The sequence below is a fragment of the Meriones unguiculatus genome, chromosome X, assembly GCF_030254825.1.
Source record: "Meriones unguiculatus strain TT.TT164.6M chromosome X, Bangor_MerUng_6.1, whole genome shotgun sequence".
Classification (NCBI taxonomy): domain Eukaryota; kingdom Metazoa; phylum Chordata; class Mammalia; order Rodentia; family Muridae; genus Meriones; species Meriones unguiculatus.
The window spans coordinates 14,400,358-14,426,360 of NC_083369.1; the positions used below are offsets into that span (position 1 = coordinate 14,400,358).

Below are 26,003 nucleotides of genomic sequence, written 5' to 3' on the forward strand. Positions count from 1 at the left end.
TGACAAACGACAAAGTAGTCATCTAATTTTATAAAGCTATAATTCACATATATCATATAAATTCTTTTTTTTTTTTTTTTACAAATTTGACTATTTGAGAAGATAAATTTATTTAGGAAACCTGTAGCATGATAATAAATGAGATAATCTCCCATCACTTCTCCGTTTCCAACCTGGCTCTCTTACCAAAGAACATTAAAGCCAACCATACAAATTCTTACTGGGTGGTTGGTAAGAAGTAAAGGAATCCAGCCAAGGTAGAAAATGAATACACTTTTTAAAAATCTACTTTTGAAGCACGTAAATATGGAAAATGCATGCCTAGGTGTCCACGTGGATGCTTCTGCAATGAAAACTTGAGGCAACACAAACCATATGACAGAAATGAAGCTTAACTGTAGCTGTCTATGTGGCCTTGGTTGATGAGAGTCAGCACAGGAAGACACTGCTTCCCTCTAGGCAAATACTAGTTTATCCGATCCTCTCACCAAGAGGAGGAAAGAGATGGGAAATGTACCTACAGATTCATATTTGGAAACGAAGAACCATATGCACGTGAATACTCTAACGTAACTCTTGAATGAAGGAAATTTAAAAGGAATTATAATGTGCCACTTAGTCAATGTTTTATAATAAAAACAAAATAAACAGAACAATCTGTTCAAGACTTTGAGAATAATCATGAACAAGAACATTATACAGACAATAAAATATAAATCCTGTATTTCTCTGAAAAACAAAACCGTTTGATATCTCTGGTGGCTATGCAGTTAAAAGTGACCATTTAGATAAAACAGAGCCTGGGTAAGTATCTAACCTAGACACACACCAAACTTCTAGATCCAGTGTAATATAGATACACTTCATAAAAAGGAATCTGCTGAACCCTCAATTTTAGATTATGTGCTAAATCTCGTGTGTACTTGGACAAATCTCCCTGTAAAATATTAATATCTAGAAGCTTACACCTGTGAGACTAGCATTCAGGAGGGTGAGGCAAGTGGACTGGCACAAGAATAAAGCCAGCTTAAGCTGCAAAGTGGGTTCAAAGACACCCCGCGCAACAGAGTGAGACCCTATCTCAGCATCTGCTCTTAGGAGTGTGTCTAAGAATGCAGTGTTTACATGTGGATAGCAACTGCTCACAGGAAAAGCATTCTAGGACTGAAGCAAGCTGATCAGATTCCAAAGTGGTATTTACTTGTCACCAGCATAAAAGCAAAATTACAGAAAATACAACTACTGTCAACATAAGGTGTCTTTTGTTTATGTATTTATCTGTTTTTCGGGGAAGGGTTTCTCTGTGTAGCCCTGGCTGTCCTAGGCTTTGTAGCCCAGCTAGCCTCGAACTCACAGAGATCCGCCTGCCTCTGCCTCCCCAAGTGCTGGGATTACAGGTGTGCGCCACCATGCCCAGCTTAATATAAGGTGATCTTTTTAAATGGTGATAACCACATTCATTAAGATGCCAGGCATTTTGTACAAATGAGAACAAAATTCAGCAAGAACACTATGGGTTGGAATTAACTCATTAAGTTCTAGCAGTGAAAGTAAACATGCTCAAGTCTAAACAATTTGTGGCATAACATTTAAGAAAATGGTTCTATATATTATTGTTAGTATAATAGGAATCTCTAATCTTTCTTTTTGAGCCACAGAGTCTTGCTATGTAGCCCAATCAGTGTCATAATAACAACCATCTTGCTTCATCCCAAGCACACCCAGGAATCTTCAACACTCTGACAAGAAAGGGTCTCTGTTCAGTTCTTTGACCTCTGTGTATAAATCGAAGAAAAACAGGTGAGAATGGGTACATGGGAAGCAGATAAAATGAGATACATTAATATCAGTGCTGAGACTCTCAAAGAGCTACAAGAAATGGGGTTAGGGTCCAAACCAAAGAAGAAACTGAACCATCTCCACAGCAATCTTAGTTTGAACCTTTACCCCTATCAAACTCAGGTTCCAGCTTTCACGTAAATATCCTGCTGCTATAATCCTAGTGCTGAGGAGGTAGACACAAGGGGATCTCTGGGTCTCACTGGCTAGAAAATGTAGCCAACTGGTAAGCTATAGGCCAGTAAGAGACCCTGCCTTAGAAAATCAATGGAAAGCCATTCAGGAAGACACTGGCACAGACCTCTCACCTCCACACGAGTGCAGAGGAAAACACATTCATATGTCACATGTACATAAATAAGTGCGTTTAATTTATACAGATTTAAGCTTGGAGCCAGACATTGTGGCACACACCTCTAATCCCAGCAGTTGGGAAATGGAGGCAGGAAAATCGCTGCAAATTCCAGGCCAGCCTAGGCTACAGAGACCCTATCTCAGAACACAAAAAGCAAAAACCAGAGGCTGGAGGGATGGCTCAGTGGTTAACAGTACTGGCTGCTCTTCCAGAGGATACTAGTTCTATTCCCAGCACTCCCGGAGCAGCTCAAAACCATCTGTAACTCCAGTTCAAGAGGATCTAATACCCTCTTTTGACCTGAAAGTCACTACACACACATGATATACATGAAGACAAAACACTCATAAAAAACATAATAAAAATCAGAAAATAAGAAAAATTTAAAGAAAAAAATCCAAAAGGCCATTAGCATGGAGCTATACTAGTAATTACAATGCACTAGTCAGGGATCCCTGCCTTACCACAGACAACAGGCAGGAAGGCCTAGACAAGCTCCGCAGCACAAGCATATCACCAAATTTACCTGGTGATAACATCATGAAATAAATGGCAAGGACCGTCTGAGATATAGGGGTCTCTTGTACTAGTCTCTCTACTTCCTTATATCCAAAACACTTCATTAAATATTTTGAGCTAGGCAATGTAGCTTATGTTTTTAGTCCTAGTACTTGGGAGATTGGAAGTAGGAGGAACAGGAGTTCAAGGATAGCCTTGGCTACATATCAAATTCATGGTCAGGCTGAGCTATATAGACCACGTTTCAAACAAACTAACAAATGAAACAAAACAAAACAAGGAAAAAAATGCTCTTAGGAAAAACTCAAGCAACTGGCAAGCAGTACAGATGGGCAAGCCCCCATCTGTACTCCTAGTTCTCAGGAGGCTGAGACAGATGAATCCCAAGTTTGAGGCTAGCTTGAGCTACATGTTGAGCCCATGGCAAGCCTTGCTACACAAATAGATACTGTCCCCCTACCACCTCCAAAAATAAATAAAATACCAAAAAGTGAAAGCCATAGGTGCCCCCAAAATAAATAAAAGTAAAATATGCTGCTAGGACTACAGCTCAGTGACAGAGTTCTCACCTACCATGTGCAGGGCTCAGAGTTCAAACACAGAACTACCCCCAAAAGGTAAATCACCTGAACTTCAATTGCAACCACAACACACTGACAAACCTACTGATGCTCAAAGAACGTTAAATAATAATAACATACGATGCTTTAGCTATTTCATATCAACTGTAATCACAAAATACTACCATGCTATAAAATATAAACTAGCTGATTCTCTGAGATCGTATATTTTCATCCAGCATGAAGTTAAAAGTAAATCTGGTCATGATCCTATATACCTATAATTCTAGCCCTTGGGAGGATGAGGCAGAAGGATCTTTAGCTCAAGGCCATTTTTGGTTTACATGGCAAGATTCTATTTCAAATAAAAAAATAGAAATTAGGAGTAATAAAAACAGCACACATATATTATCACAATAGAGTCCACATTTGAACAGTGTTCTTTCTTTTTTTTTTTTGAGACTTGAACTGATTGTGTTATTGAGGCTGTTATTAGACTCCTGAACTCAAGTGATCCTTCTGCCTCAACTATATCTGGCTTTCTTTCTTTAAAAGAGAATTAACTGGGTAAATTATTATTATTATTATTATTATTATTATTATTATAGTTTATTTAGTAGAATTGGCAGTATGATGGTAGTCTTTTTTTTTGTCAAATGTGTTAGTGTGATTATTTCAATCCCAATATCAGAACTAGTTATTAACAGAATTAATGGTAATGTCATATTACTAATTCACAAAGAGTAACTTACTTTAATATGATGGACACCATTCACTTTCCCAATCTGCTGTTCAATGGTCCGGACACAGGAAATACATGTCATTCCTTCAACAGAGACAGTGACTGAATTCACATCCATACTTGGCTCCATTTTGAGATCTTTACATTCCTGCTGGAGACAATAAAATCATTAATTTAACCATGGAAATAATCTTTACGCACCTATTCCTACATGTCTCCAACTGAAAATATGCTAATAATAGAATATGTGAGAGCTGAGCTAGGGATAGGACACAAGTTCCATTGTCCTCCTCCCCAAGGAGCCTGTGGGGTACAGGAGCAGCTCTGGGCTTGGAGATCTTTTTGCCTACACCCCAGCTTGCCTGTCCTACCTGGGTCACAGTGAGCCAGTAGAGACAGTGAACTCAGTAGGGCACCTTTCCTTCCTTAGCTGCATCTGAATCTCCAGTACCCATTCTTGAATCGCTGATCATCTCTTATCTTCCTGCATACTACTCAAGACTCCAGAGACAAGTGGACCCTGTCTGCAGTACAGGCTCCAGGAGCAATCAGTCAAGACTGCAGACAACCAGAAGGCTAGAGGCTGGTGTAAGAATACAAGGAACAAAAACCAGAACATCATGGTTTTACCAGACTCTCCAAAAATCAACAGATATTCTATTGCATCTGAAACACAGGAAAATTATCTTAATCTATGGTTATGGAGTTATTTGAGGCACATAAAAAGGAAACAAACCAAAAAAAATTGAGGCCATCATGGACAGACAGGAATCCACAATCAAACAGGTGAAGAAAAATGAATAAAATCATTGAAAACATGAAAACAGAATTAGAATCAATAAAGAAAACACAAACAGAGAAAACCCTAGAGTTGGAGAACTTAGAGAAGAGATCAGAAACCACAAAGGTTATCATCAAGAACAGAATACAAGAGATGGAGGACAGAATCTCAGTCACTGAAATTATACTTGCAGAAATTGATACTTCTCTCAAAGAAGACATAAAAACAGAAAAGTTCCTGATACAAAACATCCAAGAAATCAAGGACAACATGAAAAGAAAAACCCTAAAAATAGGAATAGATGAAAAAGAAGATTCCAGGATCCAAGGCCCAGAAAATATTTTTGGGAAAATCATACAAGAAAATTTCCCCAAACTTAAGAAAGAGATGCTCTGAAACATACAGAAGGCCTACAGAACACCAGACTACAGGAGAAAAAAAAGTCCTACCACCACATAATAATCAAAATACTAAGTGTAAAGAACAAAGAAAAAAATATTAATAATGGCAAAGGAAAAAGACCAAGTAACATATAAAGGCAGAACTATCAGAATCACACCAGACTATTCAACAGAGACAATGAAAGCCAGAGGGCCTGGGAGGGTATCATGTAGAAGCTTAGAGATCACAGATGCCAACCCACACTACTATATCCAGCAAAACTTTCAATCAACACAGATGAAGAAAACAAAATGTTCTATGACATAACAAAATTTAAACAATATTTACACAGCAACTCAGCCCTACAGAAGATACTAGAAAAAAAAAAAAAACAAACCCTCCAACTCAAGGAGATCAGCTATACCCAAGAAAACACAGGATACAGATACCATCACAACAACAACAAAAAGCAAGAGTACAAGCATACAAACACACAATCACCACCAACTCCACAATAAAAGTAATGAATAACTGGTCACTTTATTGGTCACTAATATCTATCAACATTAATGGCCTCAACTCTCCAATAAAAAGACACAGACTAACAGAATGGTCATGGAAAGAGGATCCAATATTCTGCTGCATTCAAAAAACACACCTCTGCAACAAAGATAGACACTACCTCAGAATAAATGGCTGGAAAAAGGTTTTTCAAGCAAACAAACCCAAGAAGCATGCTGGCGTAGCCATCCTAATAGCAATATATATATATATATATATATATATATATATATATATATATAATAAAAAATATATATATAAATAATAAAATAAAGACTTTCAACCAAAATCAATTGAAAGAGATGGAGTGGGACACTTCATTCTCATGAAAGGAAAAACTCCACCAGGAGGACCTCATAGTCCTGAATATCTACACACCAAACACAAGCGATCTTGCATTTATCAAAGAAACATTATCAAAGCTTAAATCACATATCAATCCCAATACCTTAATAGTAGGATACTTCAACATCCCACTCTCACCAAAGGACAGATCATTGAGACAGAAGCTAAATAGAGAAATAATGACACTTACAGACATCTTAAATCAAATGGACCTAACAGATGTCTACAGAATTTTTCACCCGAACATAAAAGAGTATACCTTCTTCTCAGCACCTCATGGAAGCTTCTCCAAAATATAGTCAGGCACAAAGAAAGCCTCAACAGATACAACAAGATTGAAATAATCCCTTGTATCATATCAGCCCACTACAGTCTAAAACTAGACCTCAACGATAACAGAAACAGCAAAAAGCCTAAACACACATGGAAACTGAACAACCCTGTACTAAATGACAATTGGGTCAGGTAGGAAATAAAGAAATTCAAGACCTCCTAGAATTCACTGAAAATGAAGGTGCAACTTACCTAACTTATCAGACACAATGAAAGCAGTGCTAAGAGGAAAGTTCATAGCACTAAGTGCCTTCAAGTAGAAATGCAAACATTTCAGCACACCTGAAAGCATGTAGACTGCTGGAAATAATCAAACTCAGGGCTGAAATCAATAAATTAGAAACAAAGAGAACAATTCAAATAATCAGCGAAACCAAGAGCAGGTTCTCTGAGAAAATCAACAAGATAGACAAACCATTAGTGAAACTAGCTAAACAACAGAGAGACACTATTCAAATCAACAAAATTAGAAATAAAAACAGGGACATAACTAACGACAGACACTGAGGAAATCCATAGAATCTTTAGGTCCTACTTCAAAAGCCTATATGCAACAAAATTTGAAAATCTAAATGAAATGGACAATTTTCTTGATAAATTACATTTACCAAAGCTGAATCAAGATCAGGTAAATAAACTAAATAGTTCTATACCCCCTAAGGAAGTAGAAGCTGTCATCAAAAGTCTCCCATCCAAAAGAAGCCCAGGGCCAGATGGTTTCAGCGCAGATTTCTACCAGACCTTCAAAGAAGAGTTAACACCAATATTCTTTAAATGATTCCACAAAATAGAAACAGAAGGAACATTACCAAACTCATTCTATGAGGCCACAGTCACATTGATACTTAAACCACACAAAGACCCAACAAAGTAAGAGAATTTAAGACCATTTTCTCTTATGAACATTGATACAAAAATACTCAACAAAATTCTCACAAACTGAATCCAAGATCACATTAAAGATATCATCCACTATGACCAAGAAGGCTTCATCCCAGGTATGCAGGGGTGGTTCAATATATGGAAATCCATCAACGTAATTCACTGTATAAACAAACTGAAAGAAAAAGACCACATGATAATCTCTTTAGATGTTGAAAAAGCATTTGATAAAATCCAACATTCATTTATGTTTGAATTCCTGGAGTGATCAGGGATACAAGGCACTTACCTAAACATAGTGAAGGCAATATACAACAAGCCTATAGCCAACATCAAACTAAATGGTGAGAAACTTAAATCAGTCCCACTGAAATCAGGGACAAGGCAAGGCTGTGATACATACCTCAGCAACTAAAAACAAGGAAATCATGAAATTTGCAGGCAAATGGTGGGAACTTGAAAAGATGATCCTGAATGAAGTGACCCAGAAACAGAAAGACACACATGGTATCTACTCACTTATAAGTGGATATAGACATATAATAAAGGATAATCATACTAAAATCTGTACACCTAAGGAAGCTAATCAAGAAGGAGGATCCTGGGTAAGATGCTCAATCTTCATTCAGAACGGCAAACAGGGTGGCCATTGGAAGAGGGAGAAAACAGGGAACAGGACAGGAGCCTATCACAGAGCGCCTCTGAAAGACTCTACCCAGCAGGGAATCAAAACATATGCTGAGATTCATAGCCAAACTTTGGGCAAAGTGCAGGGAATCTTATGAAAGAGGGCAGATAGAAAGACCTGGAGGAGACAGGAGCTCTACAAAGAGAGCAACAGAACCAAAAAATCTGGGCACAGGAATCTTTTGTGAGACTGATACTTCAACCAAGGACCATGTATGGATATAACTTAGAATTCCTGCACAGATGGCAGCTCAGTCTCCAAGTGTGTCCTAGTAAGGGGAACAGGGACTGTCTCTGAATAAACTCATGGGCTGGCTCTTTGACCATCTCCACCTGAAGGGGGAACAGCCTTACTAGTCCACAGAGGAAGACAATGCAGCCAGTCCTGATGAGACCTGATAGACTAGGGTCAGATGGAAGGGGAGGAGGACCTCTCCTATCAGTGGACTGGGGGAGAGGCATAGGAGAAGAGGGAGGGGGGTACAATTGGGAGGGCATAGGGGAAGGGCTACAGCTGGGATATAAGGTGAATAAACTGTAATTAATAAAAATAAAATAAAAATAAAAAAACAGAGTTGGGCATGGTGGCACACACCAGTGATCCCAGCACCCAGGAGGCAGAGGCAGGAGGATCTCTATGATTTTAAGACTAGCCTGGTCTACAAAATGAGTTCCAGGACAGCCAGGGTGGTTATATAGAGAAATCCTGTGTCAAAAGATACAACACTCCATGTAATAAATTTAACTTGCCTTGAGATCAACAAGATGGCTCTGTGGGTAAGGGTATTTTGTGCCAAAACCTGAGTTCAAGTCCCCAGACTTACATGAAAAGAGAAACAACTCCCTAAAATTGTTCTCTGACATCCACAGGTAGGCACATGCATATACACACATATAAATAAGCAAAATACAAGGAAATTTTATAATGTAACTTGCTTTTAAAAGTAGTTTCCAGATTTTTAAACATGTTTAATATATAATATCACATAATATTAGATGTAGAAACAAGAATCAAAATTGCTAAAAATCTATAGACTATTCATATAGTCCTACATGATTTTTCCTGTCTGTCAACCTCAAATTGACTGGACTCCAACTACTCAGGACACCTGACTCTAAGCCAGCCACACTGCCTACTGTGTGACTGCCATTCATGGCCTTTGGTTTAGCTTTTCTCTTGGTTTGGAAATCCTCACTTTCAGAAATCTGCTTAAGCTACTTTTCTGATCCCTTTGAAGTCTTTAACTTTTGTAAGGAGGTATATGTTGACCCCATGTTTATAATGGCAACTTACAGCCCTTCAAAAAAATCCTGACTCCCCTTACCTCTATTTTTTTCCTATAGAACTCCCCATCTTCTAAAATGTAGCTCCATCATTTTCTGTCTTCCTATAGTGAACTTGTTCAGTTCTCACCCTGTGAGTTGTGACACTTTTGGAGGATGAATAACCCTTTCACAGGGTTTGCCAAAGACCATCAGAAAACATGGATATTTACATTCTGTTTCTTAACAGCTGCAAAATTATAGTTATGAAGTAGCAACAAAATAATTTTATGGTTCAGGTCACCACAACATTAAAAACTAACTGTATTAATGGTTGCAGTGTTAGGAAGGTTGAGAACCACTTCTATGTTGGGTTTACAACACATTCACAGACTCTTCTTCAAGAAATGAAATTTAAAAAAGAAAAAGGAAAAAAAAAAAAGAAATGAAACTTAACTCTTTTTCACCTTGACTGTGTCCTAGACTTGGTGATGTTTCCAATGAATAGATTATGATGGACATGACAAAATCTAACTTCCAAGACTATGGGTGTGGTGGTACATGCCTGTAATCTCATGACTTGGAAGGCTATGGCAGGAGAATATCAAGATGGAAACCAGCTTGAGCTACATGAAGAACTGAAGGTGAGGCATAAGGAGATAGCTCTTCTTGAAGGCCTGGAATTAATTCCCAGCATTCACTTAGTACTCCCTACTATTTGTAATTCAAGTGTCAGGGAATCCAACATGCATTTCCGCCCTTCTTGATCAACACGTATACATGTGGTACATAAACATACATGCAAGCAAAACACCCATATACATAAAATGAAATATTTTTAATGTAGTTCAAGTCCAGTCCAATTTATCTAGTAATGCTCAGCATCAAATAAATAAGAGGGGAGGGGAACGCACATGTACATGAGCGTTCAGAGGACAACTGGTGGACAACTGGTGGGAATTAGTTCTGTCCTTTCATCATGTGGGTTCCAGATGATCAAACTCAGGCCAGAAGGCTTGGTGGCAAGCCCCTTTACATGGCTATCTTGCTGACCCTGTGTGTTCATTTTGAAACTCGGGTATAATTCACATGCTAAGAAACTTTCAAGCATTTAGTTCAGTGGCTTTTGGTATATGAAAAAGATGTGCAACCATAGTGATCACATGATTTTAGAACATTTTCATTTTCCTCAGAAAAGAAACCCTCAGGCTGGCGAGATGGCTGAGCAAGAAAAAGCACCTACCACCAGGTCTGACAACCTGAATTCAACTCTGGAGACTCACACAGTGGAAGGAGAAAAATCAGCTCCTCCATCTCTGACCGCCACTCGCATGCTCTAGCATATACATGCACATATGTAAAATAGTAAATAAAAATGAAATGAAAAGATCCTCATTGTCATTAGCAGTTGCACCCATTCTCATTTCCTCAGTCCCTGGAAAACTCTGATAGACTATCGCTACAGATGGGCCTACACTGGTAATTTCATGTCAATGGATTATTCGTTCACCAAGTGGCTTTTATGTCTAGATTCTTGTACTTAGCATATTTTCAAGGTACATCAACAAGTTGCAGATACTGACATTTCATTCTTTAACGTTCTTGACGGCATCCACTGATACATAAAAGCTTTTAATTTGGGTTGGAGAGATGGCTCAGAGGTAAAGGGCACTGGCTGTTCTTCCACAGGACCTGAGTTCAATTCCCAGCAACCACATGGAGGCTAATAATCACCTACAGTGAGATCTGGTGCCCTCTTATGGCATACAGGCACACATGTAAGCAGAACACTGTATAAATAATAAATAATTTTTTATTTTTTTTTAAAAATGATTTATTTATTATTTATACAGCATATTTTACTATAGATGGTTATGAGCCACCATGTAGTTGCTAGGAATTGAACTCAGGACCTTTGGAAGGGGAGCAAGTGTTCTTAACCTCTGAGCCATCTCTCCAGCCCTAAAGGTTTTAATTTTATGAAGTCTAATTTTTTTTTAAATTTTGTGCTGGGGATCAAATCCAGGACTTGTACATGTTAAGCCATGTGCTCTACCACGGCTCCCCCTCCATATACCCAAAGTCACATTCTTACATGTGGAGATATGCAATTCTCTCAGAACCATTTTTTTTTTTTGAGACAGGGTTTCTCTGTGTAGCCTTGGCTGTCCTGGACTCCCTTTGTACACCACGTCGGTCTCGAACACACAGTGATCTGCCTGCCTCTTTTTCCCTGAATGCTGGGTTTAAAAGTGTGCACTGCCACACCTAGATCATTTTTAAGGTTTTATTGAGACATAGTTGACATTTATCTCACATATTTAAAGTGTAAAATTCAATGGTTCTTAACATATGTCCCCACATGTGTAGCCATCACCATAGAATTTTAGAACATTTTTATCACCTCATAACGAAACCTTATCGTCTTACTGTCACTCAGAAACTCTTAAGCTCATCACCCTCAGTGCTAGGCAACCACTAATCTACTTTCTGTCTATAAAGAATCCCTTTCTAATTATTTCATATTACTGGAATCATGTAAATGTTACTGGCATCTTTCGTTTTGCTTGTTTTCAACTTTAATCCATGTTGTAGCACGTAACAGCATTCTTTTTATAGTTGAATAAATACACATTTTTTATTATCCATTTGTTAGCTGATGAACATTTGAATCATTTCCAATTTTGGGGTCTTACAAATACGGACATTATAAATGTTGGTATAAATGTTGTGCTTTGATTTCCTTCAGTTAATGCTGAAGAGTGAACGTGTTGTGTCATATAACTCTGCTTAACTGCCTGAGGAGCTGCTAGGGTATATTGCAAAGTAGCTGCGTCACTGTGAATTCCCACCAACAGCATATGAGAATTCCCGTCTCTTTTCCTCCTCAGAGATACTTGCCGTTGCTGGCTTCTTATGGTGAATGTACAGAGCGGAGTTAGTTTTGTTTGTGAGACAAGGTCTTTTTCTCCCTCTCCGGATAGCTTTGAACTTGTAATCATACTGCTTAATCATCCTAAGAGCTGTGGTTAAAGAGAGAGGCTACTATGCTCAGACTCTGACTTTTTTCTTAGCCATTCTAGTAGATATGAAAAGATATCTCATGGTGGTTTTGATACAGATTTCCTAATTACCTGTAATGTTAAGCATCTTTTCATGGGCTTAAACCATGAGCCATTCAATCCTTCAAGTTGCTTCTTGTCAGGTATTTTGTCATAGTGATCAGAAAAGTAACTAATATGGGCCCTTTAATATAACAAAATTCACATAGGATTTACATATTAGGCAGATCAGAATAGAATGTCTGAACATAAATGAAAATCACATTAATTCAGCTGGATTTCCCATTACATCTCAATTTAAGTATGGCAAATAAACTGTGAATACATACTTTTTTTTTTGGTTTGTTTTCAAAACTCTATTTCAATTGGACCTCACACACAAAATTTCAAAGGAGTTCACCTTCCTCTTACTGCTAATACACATATATTGACACACACATCAATCTAATTGACTTTGTCATACATGTTATATCCATCTTTAAATTTTCAAATGTGTATCAAATAAGTACAAAATCGTTACTATTTACTGTAACCTTGCACTGTGTTTAGTAAAATGACTCAGGAAACAACATGTAAGCAATGTCATATGGTATGAAACAAATGCTGGCTTTGGAAAATCACAATATCAAAAAGACATACAGCTATTAGTAATGAGTGACTCTGAGACAAAAGTATTCCACAACACTGAGGGAAATAACTTCTAGTTATTAAAATAGTTTAGCCACTCCCTAAACACAGACAGTAATGTCGTTTCTGTAAGATGACTGGACCATCATCTCTGATACAAAACCCAACATGTACACAGCCAGAACTACTTCTTAATGTTCACCACAGAAGCACAAACTTTAGTTTTTAATTCCTGTAACATAATGCCTCATGATTTGGAGAAGATTTCTGGATTCTTAATAAATTATCATATACTAAAAATTCAGTTCCCTTTGGATAAAATTATATCCAGATAGTTTTTTTTTTAATCCTGGTGATAATAAAGGAAATACAAACTAATATCATAATTGAGTTTCATTTATCAGACAAAAATTTCAAAATCTGACCATACAAGGTACTGATATGGAATAACAGTACCTTTCTTATTCACCTGGCTAATATACATTAACACAATTACAGAATTTATGTGATAATATCTGGTGTGGTTAAAAATGTGACCTAGAACCCCTGTTTGGATGTAGCCCATGGCAGTTCAGTATCCATGTGGGTTCCCTAGTAAAGGGAACAGGGACTGTCTCTGACATGAACTCAGTGGCTGGCTCTTTGACCTCTCCCAGGGAGGAACAGCTTTGCCAGGCCAGAGAGGAGGACAATGCAGCCAGTCCTGATAAGACCTGATAGACTACGGTGAGAGGGAAGGGGAGGAAGACTTCCCCCATCAGTGGACTTAGAAAAGGGCAGAGAGAAGATGAGGGAGGGAATGTGGGATTGGGAGGGAATGAGGGAGGGGGATACAGCTGGGATATAAAGTAAATAAACTGTAATTAATATAAAAATTAAAATTTAATTAAAAATGTGACTATACAGCCAGGCGTGGTAGCACACACTTATAATCTCAGCACTCTGGGTGGCAGAGGCAGGCGGATCTCTGTGCATTCGAGCCTGGTCTACAAAATGAGTCCAGGACAGCCAGGGCTACACAGAGAGACCCTGTCTTAAAAAACAAACAAACAAACAAAGGGAATATACCAAAAGTCAGCCTCTTCCATACCTCTGCGATTACCCTAGGGAGAGTCTCACAGATGTGCTTGAGAACACATGAGTTAGGTGGCTCACACCTGTAATCTCAGAACTTGGAAGGTGAAGACAGGAGGACTGCCCTCGGTTTGAGGCTAATCTGCTCTACATAGTAAGTTTCAGGACAATTAGAGCTATCAGTGAGACCCTGTGAAAAAGAATGAAAAGGGAATGTGGGTGTGGGAATAAGAATGAATACGAACAAAAAGTATCACTTAAACTTATTAGTCTTCCTAATAATTGACATTTTGGAATTAACCTAAAAGTCTGTCAGTGGCTAAATGAAACATAGCTTTGTTATAATATCATACAAGAGCATGATACAGCAGTTAAAGTAAGTGAAGTAGAAAAAGCAATTCTCAGTGGAAGTGACTATTCTACCAGTGGAACATTTTGCAATGTCCAGAGACACTGAGATCAAGGGGGAGGATTACTGGCCTCTAGAGGCCAGGTATACCACCAAGCAACCTGTGATGAAGAGAGAGCTCCAAATATCAACAGCACAGAGGCTAAAAAACTTTGAACTAGAGCCATGAGCAACAAGATAAACCCTGGAAAGTTCAGAATTGAAGGAGGACACAAAAATTAAAAACAGAGAACAACATTTTCTGTTGTGTTGATATGTATACACATATAAGAAGACATGGAGGTTAGAAAGGGTGAAGGAGTGTGACTGGAGGCAAGCAAGAAGGCAATTCAACTACTTAGGTCTCACTTTCTTAGTCTGCATCGTGAATACATAAGTAAACTGCTATAGCATCTCTTCTTCCTACAGTCATCTCATTATAAGAAGTTTTTGTTTTTAGTTTTTAGTCAAGGTCTTTCTATGGTTACCAGACTGACCTCAAATTCATTATGTAGCGCAGGCTGGCTCACAGAAGTACCTTATTCTTTAAGCCTTTCAAGTGCTGGGACTATAAGCATGAAATACTCCCAACGTTTTTTTGTTTTGTTTTGTTTTGTTTTGTTTTTGTTTGTTTTTTTTTCTCTCTGTCACTGTCAGTCTCTGTTTCTCTGTCTCTGTCTCTCTCTCGATTCAGGGTCTTATTTATCCCAGGCTGACCTCAAACTCATGGGTGGTCTCAGTTTCCCAAGTACTAAGATTACAAGCATGCAATAATAGCATGTCTGACTCCATACATATCTTTTTTCTTGAGACAAGGTCTTATTATTTAACCTAGACTGGCCTCAAACTTATGATCCTCCTGCTTTAAATTACCAATATAATGATGTTAAAGATAAGGTCTCAACTCTGTAGTCCTGGCTGCCTGAAACTGGAAGATCCTCCTGCTTCTGCCTCCCAGATCCTGGGATTAAAGGTGTGTGCCATGATGCCTGGCTCTATAATAATTTTTACAGACAAGTAAAAGGCCACTTGAAGAGAAAACAGGGAAAAAATGTTAGGAATGTATAGAAATTAGAAGTTACCAACACTGAAGTAATTTAGTGGGATTAACAATAAACTCAAACATAGAAATAGTCCAAGTCACCTATTTCTATAAGTTACAAAAAAACGCCTGTTTTTTTTGTTTGTTTTGTTTTGTAATAAAAAAAAATATCTTCCAGAACAGCCAGGACTACACAGGGAAATCATGTCTCAATAAAACTAACAAACAAAAAAACAGCAAAATATCTACTTAGTTAAACAAATGGATAGTTTCTAGCTATTCAAACAACACCTAACTAGTTGCCTCTAGGGTAACTATTTAATATTTTCAAATCCATTAACATTTTCCTACCCACTTGCTTTCACTTGAAATCATCACCACTGCAATGTAAACAGACAGAAAAGGTTCTACCCTCTGTTATTATAACACACCCCTTTCTTTTAAATTGTGTAAGTTTTCAAAATAAAAATTAATTCTACCACTTAATTTGTTTTCAAAATAATGAGTGCTTAACTTTCTTTCATCAGACAACTGTTATTACAGAAGCACTAGGATTCCAGATGAAACAGGTGGAGTATGGAGGGAGAGTTTTAAAACGTAAGTGTTTTTTTTTTTTCATGTGTCTATTCTTACAAGATTAGGAGTTGATACCAAAAGACATATGAATAAGGTCAAAAAAGCACAGAACATTCAAATTAAGAAAAAGCCATTTTCTTTCCATTTTCAAAAGTCATCTTTATGATTCCTACACCAGTCACAACATCTCTACAAAGTCATATGAGAGCAATACAGGTACCTAAGTTTCCTACAGTACTGCATATTTGAAAGCCTTTACATACAGCTCCCAACAGTCCTGCTATATACTCAGGGTGGTAAATTCCTTTCAAATAAAAAAGCTAAAGCTCAGACACAGCCACACTCACATAGCCAAGTCACAAAGGATTCTAGGGCTAGTCATAGCATCAAAATGATTAGCCTAATAGGGCAGTATTTAAAGCCATAAAACAAAGCCAAAGATGAAGCAATATGGAAGAATGCTTGAAAAACATTAATGTTCTGCAAAGAAAGAGATAAATATTCCTCAGGTCTCTGTGAACCTTTCCACCACAAGCTAACTACTGCCATGCCAGTAAAACTAGAGTGTGAAACGATTTGTGCTTTAGACAGGGCAGCTATCATGACCTCAGGAAAGTAGAGGAAATCATATTGACCTATTTGATATCATGAAAAAAAAATCAACCACCAGAGCGCAGTGACATACACCTTTATTCCCAGCACTTGGGAGACAGAGGTAGGTAGATCTCTGTGAGTTCCAGGGCAGTCTGGTCTACAAAGGGAGTACAGGATAGCTGAGGCTACTCAGAGAAACTCTTTCTTGAGGAAAAAGAAAAAAAAAAAAAAAAAAGAATCAGACACTTTCCATCCCTGTTATGACTATTATGACTTAAATATGAACTTAGTTGAGGAATGGATACAGAAATTGTGGTACATCTACACAATGGAATATTACCCAGCGATAAAAAAAAATAAAAAATAAAAAAAAAAACAAGGAAATCATGAAATTTGCAGGTAAATGGTGGGAACTGGAAAAGATCATCCTGAGGTATCCCAGAAGCAGAAAGACACGTAGGGTCTCATAAGTGGACATTAGACATATAATATAGGATAAACATACCAAAATCTGTACACCTAAGGAAGCTAATCAGGAAGGAGGACTCTGGCTAAGATGCTCATCCCCATTCAGAAAGGCAAAGAGGATGGACATTGGAGGAGGGAGACAACAGGGAACAGGACAGGAGCCTACCACAGAAGGCCTCTGAAAGGCTTTACCCTGCAGGGTATTGAGGCAGATGCTGAGACTCATAGCCAAACTTTGGGCAGAGTGCAGAGAATCTTATGAAAAAAGTGGGAGATAGTAAGACCTGAAGAGGACAGGAGCTCCACAAGGACAGCAACAGATCCAAAAATTCTGAACACAGGGGTCTTTTCTGAAACTGATACTCCAGCCAAGGACCACTCATGGAGATGGCCTGGAACCCCTGCACGGAGGTAGTCTATGGCAGTTCATTTTTAACTATTCATATAAAGTTGAAAAACTAAGTTTCATACTTGTTGCTTGGTTGGAAAAAAGTAAAGTATAAAAACATAATAAAGCCAAGTGTGTTGGTGCCTGTTTTTAATCCCAGAACTTGGGAAGCAGATGCAGATGGGCCTCTGTGAGTTCAAGGTCAGCCTAAGGTGAATCTCAGGCCAATCAGGGCTACACAATGAGCTTGTCTCAAAACAACAACCAAAAAGACAAAGTTTGCTGCAAGTGGAAATGACAACTATGAGTGTATATTTTAAGTATGTCATTAATTTCATAAAAGCTACCACTACAAGGATAATGATGCTAATTGTTTGAGCAAACACAAAATCTATTAAGAAACTTTTTTGATCCCATAGCTCAGGAATGATTGCAAAAGACAGGGATGGAAAGATTGTAAGGTCCAGAGGAATAGGAGTTTGGTGTGAAACTGTGTCTCCTAGAAATGTCAAAGAAGCTACACCCATGAAGTCTCACCAATATGGCTCTCTACACATGAGCAAGGATGACACCAATATACATGCCAAAGTGGACAGGGGAAAGACCCATGAGGCCTCAACCCTACACAAGAGCTACAGGTAATTAAGGAAAGCTGAGGGTGGGAGATACTGTCTTCCCCCAGGGAAGAGCACACATTTGGTTATCCAGTAATAAATGGTAAGCACCGAAAACATAAAAAAAAGTAACATGATACAGACCGAGCAGGTTTGGATGTATGTATTTAGGAACACACAAAAAAATTCAAGAAAAAGGCCATGAATTTAAATGAGAACAAAGGGGTGCATGGAAGGGGCCAGAAGGAAGAAAGAGAAGGGGGGGTTAAATAATTATAGTATAATCTCAAAAACATATTTTAGAGTTCTTTCTCATTTGAACCCAGGGCTTTGTGCAGGGTAGGCAAGTGTTCTACAACTGAGCTATATCCTCAGCCTTAATACTGTTAATTATGTAAAAGGATGAAGAGATGATTCAACAGTTAAGAGCACTGGCTGCTGTTCCAATGGACATGAGTTCAATTCCCAGCACCTACATGGTGGCTCACAAACATCTGTAACTCCTGTTACAGAGGATATAATGCTTTCTTCAGCAACCTGAAGGCAACCAGACATGCAAACGGTATGCAGATACATACATTTGTGTGTTCATTGCACATCTTTAATCCTACCACCTGGAAGGCAAAACCAGGTAATCTCTGTAAGTTTGAAGATAGCTGGTTTACATAATGAGTTTCAGGCTAGCCAGGGCTACATATTGAGACCCTGTCTCAAAACAACAACAAAACAACCAAAAGAGGGTTTATGTGGTGTCACAAATCTACAGTCCCAGCACTTGGGAGACAGAGACAGGTGAATCTCTGTGAGTTCGAGGCCAGCCTAGTATATAAAGCGAGAAGGAATGACCATTCCAGATCAGACAGAGATACACAGAGAAACACTGTCTCCCCACTCCCCCTTTCAAAAAAGAAAGAAAAAAAAAAAACACCAAAAGAGTAGTGTTGTAGTAAAAAAAAAAAAAAACTTAAAAATAGGTAAATGAGGCTAGACAGACAGTTCAATAGGTAAAGTACTTGTTGCACAAGCTTGAAGAACTGAGTTTAATTCCCAGTACTCAAGTTAAAAAGCCAGGCATGTCCTTCATGGCAACCTACTGCTTTAATCCCAGTGATTTGGGAGGCAGAGATAGGCAGAGCTCTGTAAAATCAAGGGTAGCATAGTCTATATAGAGAGTTTGGGGCCAGCTAGGGACTACACAGTGATATCCCATCTCAAAAAAGAAAGAGATAGAAAAAGAGAGAGGAGTAAGGCAAGCATAGTGATGTTCACTTGTAATCCCATCACTGAGGAGGCAGACATTTCTGATGCTCACTGGCTAAATAACTTAGCCTCATCAACAAGGCACAGGTCCCAGTGAGACATTGGCTCAAGCAAGGTAGGAAGAGCCTAAGGAATAGCACCCAAAGTTGCAGTCTGATCTCTATATATCACACATGACAGGATAGCACAAACACATTTTTAAAAAAAGCTGGGCAATGGTAGCACATGCCTTTCATCTCATCACTCAGGAGGCTGAGGCAGGCAGACTTCTGCATTCAAGGCCAGTCTGATCTACAGAGTGAGCTCCAGCACAGCAAAAGATACATACACACACACACACACACACACACACACACACACACACAACCTGCCTCAAAACAAAAAAAAAAAAATGGGTCAATATCCTCACTAAAGAAGATACACACAGGGTAAATAAATATGTATAAAGATGTTCTTCCTAGCATTCTGGGGGTTGAGGGAAGAGAATCCAGAACCTGTGGGCAACTCTCCACCTCCAGAAGCAGACCCTGTCTCAAAAAAAAGGTCCGAAGGTAGGTGGCTGCTTCCTTAATTTACAGGACAATGAAGAGGCTAGGGTCAGTAGGAGGCCAGAAATCTTGGTTTTCCTAGCATATGGACCAAAAACTGAAGAGGATGATGCAAATGCCTATGAAACATGCCCCTGTACATGGAATAATTTCAACAATTTCCTAAGATATTTGTGGAGTGTTGGGGCATGCTCTCCTTTAGGTGCACTTTAGTTATCATCTATCACTTCACTCTCCACTTTTGTCTTTTTTGAAGACAAGATCTCTCACCAAATCTGAAGACTACTGTTTGGCTAGGCTAGTTGGCCAGCAAGCTTCCAGGATCCCCTGGTCTATGCATCCCAGAACTGAGATTACAGGCACATGTCCCCACACTTGGCATTTTGTGGGTTCGTGGAATTCAAGTTCAGAAGCACTTCACTCACTAAGCCATGGCTCCAGCCCTACAACTACATAAAAAAAAAAAAAAAAAAAAAAAAAAAAAAAAAAAACACATATACAAAAGAGTAAAAACCAATCTAATAGTGTGCAGTCCTTACCTGAAAGTTAGTGGAAGGAGCTAACTCGGTATTTCGAAGACAATGATAGGTTTGCATGCTCTGTTTAAGGAAAAAAATGTTGACAAGTCAGGCCTTAAAAAGAGGATAGGCCAAGCTGCAGAGTGGGATGTTGAAAAGACTGAAGAACTCTGCAACCAGCTTGCCACACTTCTTAACAACCAAGATGGAAACTGAAATTGAAAAGAGAAGAAGAGGAAAAAGAAGAAACTAGCATGGGGACTTGACACAAAGAACAGAAGGAAAACCAAAAGCTACAAGGGACATAACCATAGCCTTAGAGAGTTCTTGAGTTCTTAAGTTCTATAGACTGGTGTGCTTACTTTACCAAAAAGGTTCTCCTACTTATACACATATACAGTATAAAATCATGTTTGTTTGGTGTATCACAGCGTGTGAGGGCCTGCTTGTTTGCTCTTGGCATGACTGCAAATTTCTAGAATGGAGGGGTAGATATGAGGATGTGAGAGACATATAAATGTTGTGATTGTGTGGGTGTGCGCATGTGTACATGTGTGTAAAGAATAGAGGTTGATGTCAGACGTCTTTCCCCATCTTTTTGTACTGGATCAGAAGCTCAGTGATTCAGTTCAGTAGGCTGTCTGGCCAGTGAGCTTCAGGGATATGCCTGGTTTTGCCCCAGAGCATGGGAATTACAAACACATACTGCTTGGCTTTTATATGTACAGGAAGCATCTAGCCAGGCACTGGTGGCAAATGACATTAGTTCTGGCACTGGGGAGGCAGAGGCAGGCAGATGTCTAAGTGTTAAGGACAACCTGGTCTACAGAGTGAGTTCCAGAAAAGCCAGGGCTACATGGGGAAACACTGTCTTTAAATATAAACAGACAAACAAACAAAAAATAAACAGAAAGCACTCCACCAACTGAGCCATCTCCTTAGCCCATGAAATTATGATTTTTAACACTGGCTTTTGTGAGCTCAAGATGTGGCTCAGCAGAGCATACATGAAGTACTAGGTTCTATTCCAAGAACTGCATGGACATGGTGAGTATGTCCTTAACTCCAGCACTAGGGAAGTAGAGGCAGGAGGATTAGAAGCCCAAGGTCATCCTCAAGTACACACTGAATTTGAAGCCAGCCTGGACCACATGACCCCGCCTTTAAGAAAGAGAAACAGTATTAACTTTTGTTTATAATGAATTAGTCGTAAGTATAAAAATTCCTAATTATTACTAACTTTATAACATTCCAGCAGCAGCAGTGGCAGAAGTCCTGAGAAAGCCAGTGCTAGTGAAAAGGTCACTGTCACTCTGTTCTGAGGGTGGGACTCTGTTCTGTTCAAGTTTCACTGGGTTCTCAAGCAAGGTGAGCTGACCAACCTTTATGTTGATTCTGTAAGCAATCTAATCACCTACCAATAAATTCCTTTTCTTGTTAGGTGACTCAGCAGTGCTTTATGTTGCAGCAAACAGGAACCAAGCCTAATACATGTGCGGTAAATAGCAGGCGGCCATTGCAAACAAGGATGTAGATCTTGACCTTCTTGCAAAGAAAATGTTCAGGATACATTAAATGAGAAAAAGCCAATTTCGCTCTATTAGAAGTTCTCTTAAGCAACCTCCAGCAGTTTAATGGATAGTCTGGATTCCATCAACAAAATATTCAGGTACCAACAGCACAGTTAATTTCTGGTGGTCCTCATTGTACCAGAATAATCCACACCTTGACTGTCAATGACTTTCAAGACCTTTGTGCCCACTGGCCTTTTCATAATTGTGTACTTTAAATATCATGTGAACTGATTAAAAAGAACATAAAAGAGATTTGTTGTTTCTATGAAAACAAGGGTGAATGCTTTGAATCAGTTAGAAATGGTGAATAGTGAAGTTACTGCCTAGATAGCTGTACAAGACGAACTTTAAAATCTGAAAGGATTCTGACATCTTAAACTTGCTTCTTTTTAGTACTTCAATTTTCTTTCTCTTTCTTTTTTTTTCAGTTTTTTGAGACAGGGTTTCTTTGGGTAGCTGTTGCTGTCTTGAACTCCCTTTGTAGACCAAGTTGACCTAGAACTCACAAAGATCCACCTGTCTTTGCCTCCACAAGTGCTAGGATTACAAGCATATGTCACTGTGCCCAGCCCAAGTTCAGAAGTTGTCCTTTTGTGGAGGGGTGGCTCGACACAGGGTTTCTTGGTGTATCCTTGGCTGGCCTGGACTCAATTTGTAGAGCAAGCTGGCCCCGAACTCAAAGAGATCTGCCTGCCTCTACCTCCCTGAGTATTGGTATTACAAGCCTGCACCACCATGTCCAGTGTACACCAACAGCTCAGGCTCTAATATCAACAATCAATAAATGGTAACCCATGAAACTGAAAAGCTTCTGTAAAGCAAAAAATTAAATAAAAAAATACACTGTCAACAGAACAAAACGACAGCCTACAAACTGGGAAAAGATCTTCACCAAGCCTACATTTGACAGAGGAATAGTATCCAGAATATATAAAAAACTCAAGAAGTTAAACACCAACAAACCAATTAAAAAATGGGGCACAGAGCTAAACAGAATTCTTGACAGAGGAATATCAAATGGCAGAGAAACAATTAAAGAAATGTTCAACATCCTTAGACTTCTAGAAAAGGCAAATCAAAATGACCCTGAGATTTCACCTTACATCCATCAGAATGGCTAAGATCAAAAACTCAAGTAATAACACATGCTGGAGAAGATGTGGAGAAAGGGGAACCCTCTTCCATTGCTGGTGGGAATGCAAACTGGTACAACCACTCTGGAAAGCAATCTGGTGTTTTCTCAGAAAATTACGAATAGTGCTACCTCAAGATCCAGTTATACCACTCATGGGCATATATCCAAAAGAGGTTCAACCATACGACAAGAACATTTGCTCAAGTATGTTCATAGAGCTTTATTCATAATAGCCAGAATCTGAAACAGCATAGATGTCCCTCAACAGAAAAATGCATACAGACATTGTGGTACATTTATACAGTGGAATACTGGTTAGCAATTTAAAACAAGGAAATCATGAAATTGCAGGCAAATGAATGGAACTAGAAAAGATCATCTTGAATGAGGTAATTCAGACCCAGAAAGACACACATATTATATACTCAATTATAAGTGGATATTAGACATATAATATAGGATAAACATATTAAAATCTATAGTACTAAAGAAAGTAAACAAGGAGAACCCTAGGGAAGAGGCTTAATCCTCATTCAGAAGGGCAAACAAAATAGAAATCCGAAGTAAGAGAAGACAGGGAACAGGACAGCAACCTTCCACAGGGGGCCTCTGAAAGACTCTACCCATCAGGGTATCAAAGGAGATTCTAAGACTCATAGCCAAACGTTGGGCAGAGTGTAGGGAATCTTATGGAAGAAGGGGAAGATAGAAAGACCTGAAGGAGAGAGGAGTCCCACAAGGAGACCAACAGAGCCAAAATATCTGGGCCTAGGTGGTCCTGCAGAGACTGATGAATCAACCTAGAACCATGCATGGAAAGTACCTAGACCCCCTGCACAGATGTAGCCCATGGCAGCTCAGTCTCTAAGTAGGTACCCTAGTAATGGGAACAGGAACTGTCTCTGACATGAACTCAGTGACTGGTTCTTTGATCACCTCCCCCTGGTGGGTGGCCTTACTAGAACCACAAAGAAAGAGGATCTAGACAATCCTGAGATGTGACTCGATAGGCTAGGGTCAGATAGTAGGGGAGGAGGCCCTCCCCTATCAGTAGACTAGGGGAGGGGCATAGGGGGGAACAGAAAGAGTTTACAGCCAGGACACAAAGTGAATAAATTGTAATTAATAATAATAATAACAACAATAATAAAGAAAAATTTCAAAACAAAATAATTCAAGGTCAATTTCGGGTCTATATAGGATGCTCAAAGACAGTCCAGGCTACATTATATTTCAAAGTAAGAAAATAATGGGCTGGAGAGATGGCTCAGCAGTTACAAGCATTTACTACTGCTGTTGCAGGGAACCTTGGTTCAGTTTCCAGCACCCACATGGTTGCTCAAAAGCATCTGTAACTCTAGCTCCAGTGAATCTGATAACCTATTCTTGTCTCTGGAGGCTCCTGCGCACACATGGTGCACAGAATCTCAGGCAGGCCCACATGTAAACATAAATAAATATAAATAATTTTTCATTTTGTTTTTCTCATAGAATTTTGCTTCATTTTTGTCCTATAAAGAAATAAATTGTAATAGCCTCCTATAAATGACAAAAACCACTATATTATACTGCTCATTTTCAACTTGTAGCCATTCAGAATACTCAGAAATAAAATTATTTTCCTCATATGCAGGCTTCTATGATATTTGTATTTTCTCAAAAAGTATTTACAGGCTCTAGTAAAATTTCTATTTCCTGTGAAATAAAACCATGCTAAAATACAAATAAGATAATACTTAAGATTCTAATATTTATATGTTCAATTTAGTGGCATTAAGTACATTCACCTTGTTATATAATGACCATCCAGAATATACTGGAATTCTAGCTCATAAAAGATTAGTTTAAGAAGTTAGTACAACAATTTGGATGGGTTCAAAAGGATTAGAATAAAAAGACAAACAACTGCTCATTATCAAGTGGCCCAGGCTTTGAGAGTACTTACATTCACAGTGGATATAAGAAACTGAAGTGTTGTGAATTACCTTTCTACTATTTTTTTCAAATGTCTAGCTAGCATTTCCATTTAAATGTACTTCTCTAAAATTTCTTCCAAAAATAACACACACATAGTAAGCACAGTATTGTACTTTCAGCACTGGAAAACAATAGCTAAGTAATATTAGCTATGAGTACAGCCAAGTAAACAGACTAGTTAAGATTATATGTATAATATCTAGAATCTACAAACAATTAACTTATCATCCTTAGCATCCTTATATCTGTTACAAACAGTAAATCACATACAAAGCCAAACCCATTAGATTAACAGCAGATTTATCAACAGAAACTATAATCCAGAAAGACATGGAATGAGATACTTCAAGTTTAGAAAGAAAATAACCACCAAACCAAATTAGCATACCCAGCACAATTATCCTAATGAAAGAGAACTAAAAAGCTTTCATGATTGACTAAGTATGGTTGTACATGCCTTTAATCTCAAGACTTGAGGAAGCAGAAGCAGGAAAATCTCTGTGAATTCAAGGCTAGCCTGTCCTACATAGAGAGTTCCACAATAGAAAATGATACATAGTGAGACCCTGTGTTAAAAAAAAAAATAGATCCCAAAATAAGCAAAGTAAAGGAATTCATGATCATTAAACCAGAACTTCAGAAGATATTTTAAAAGAAAGATAAATGCATTTAGGCAGTCACAGGAAAATGACAAAAAAAACAACAAAATTACAGATGTTCATACATACCCTTCAACAAAACCTCTGGTTTGAATTTCCAGTCAAAAGATACAAACCAATAAACTGGTTAAAAATACAGGCAAAAATCTCTGTTGCCTCTAATTAATATCTCACTGGCAAAAAAAGATACTTAAAGCAAATCAAGTTCTAACAGGTAAACTAGATCTAACAAAGTAGACCTCAGACCAAAA

At 38.4% G+C, this 26,003-nt stretch overlaps 1 protein-coding gene across 4 annotated transcripts in view; it reads right to left on the reverse strand.

Annotated features, from left to right (window-relative positions):
* The window catches only part of Atp7a (ATPase copper transporting alpha), a 125,065-nt gene that overhangs the window by 58,197 nt on the left and 40,865 nt on the right, over positions 1-26,003 (reverse strand). The window contains exons 1-2 of one of the 4 annotated variants that reach the window (XM_060375294.1): positions 20,429-20,870; positions 4,026-4,166 (exon numbers count right to left, since the gene is read on the reverse strand). In XM_060375294.1, the coding sequence (XP_060231277.1) occupies positions 4,026-4,166; positions 20,429-20,485 (198 nt within the window). In that variant the 5' untranslated portion in view covers positions 20,486-20,870. Of the gene's footprint in view, positions 1-4,025; positions 4,167-20,428; positions 20,871-26,003 lie in introns of those variants that run through there. The other 3 variants (XM_060375295.1, XM_060375296.1, XM_060375297.1) reach the window with 3 other exon arrangements.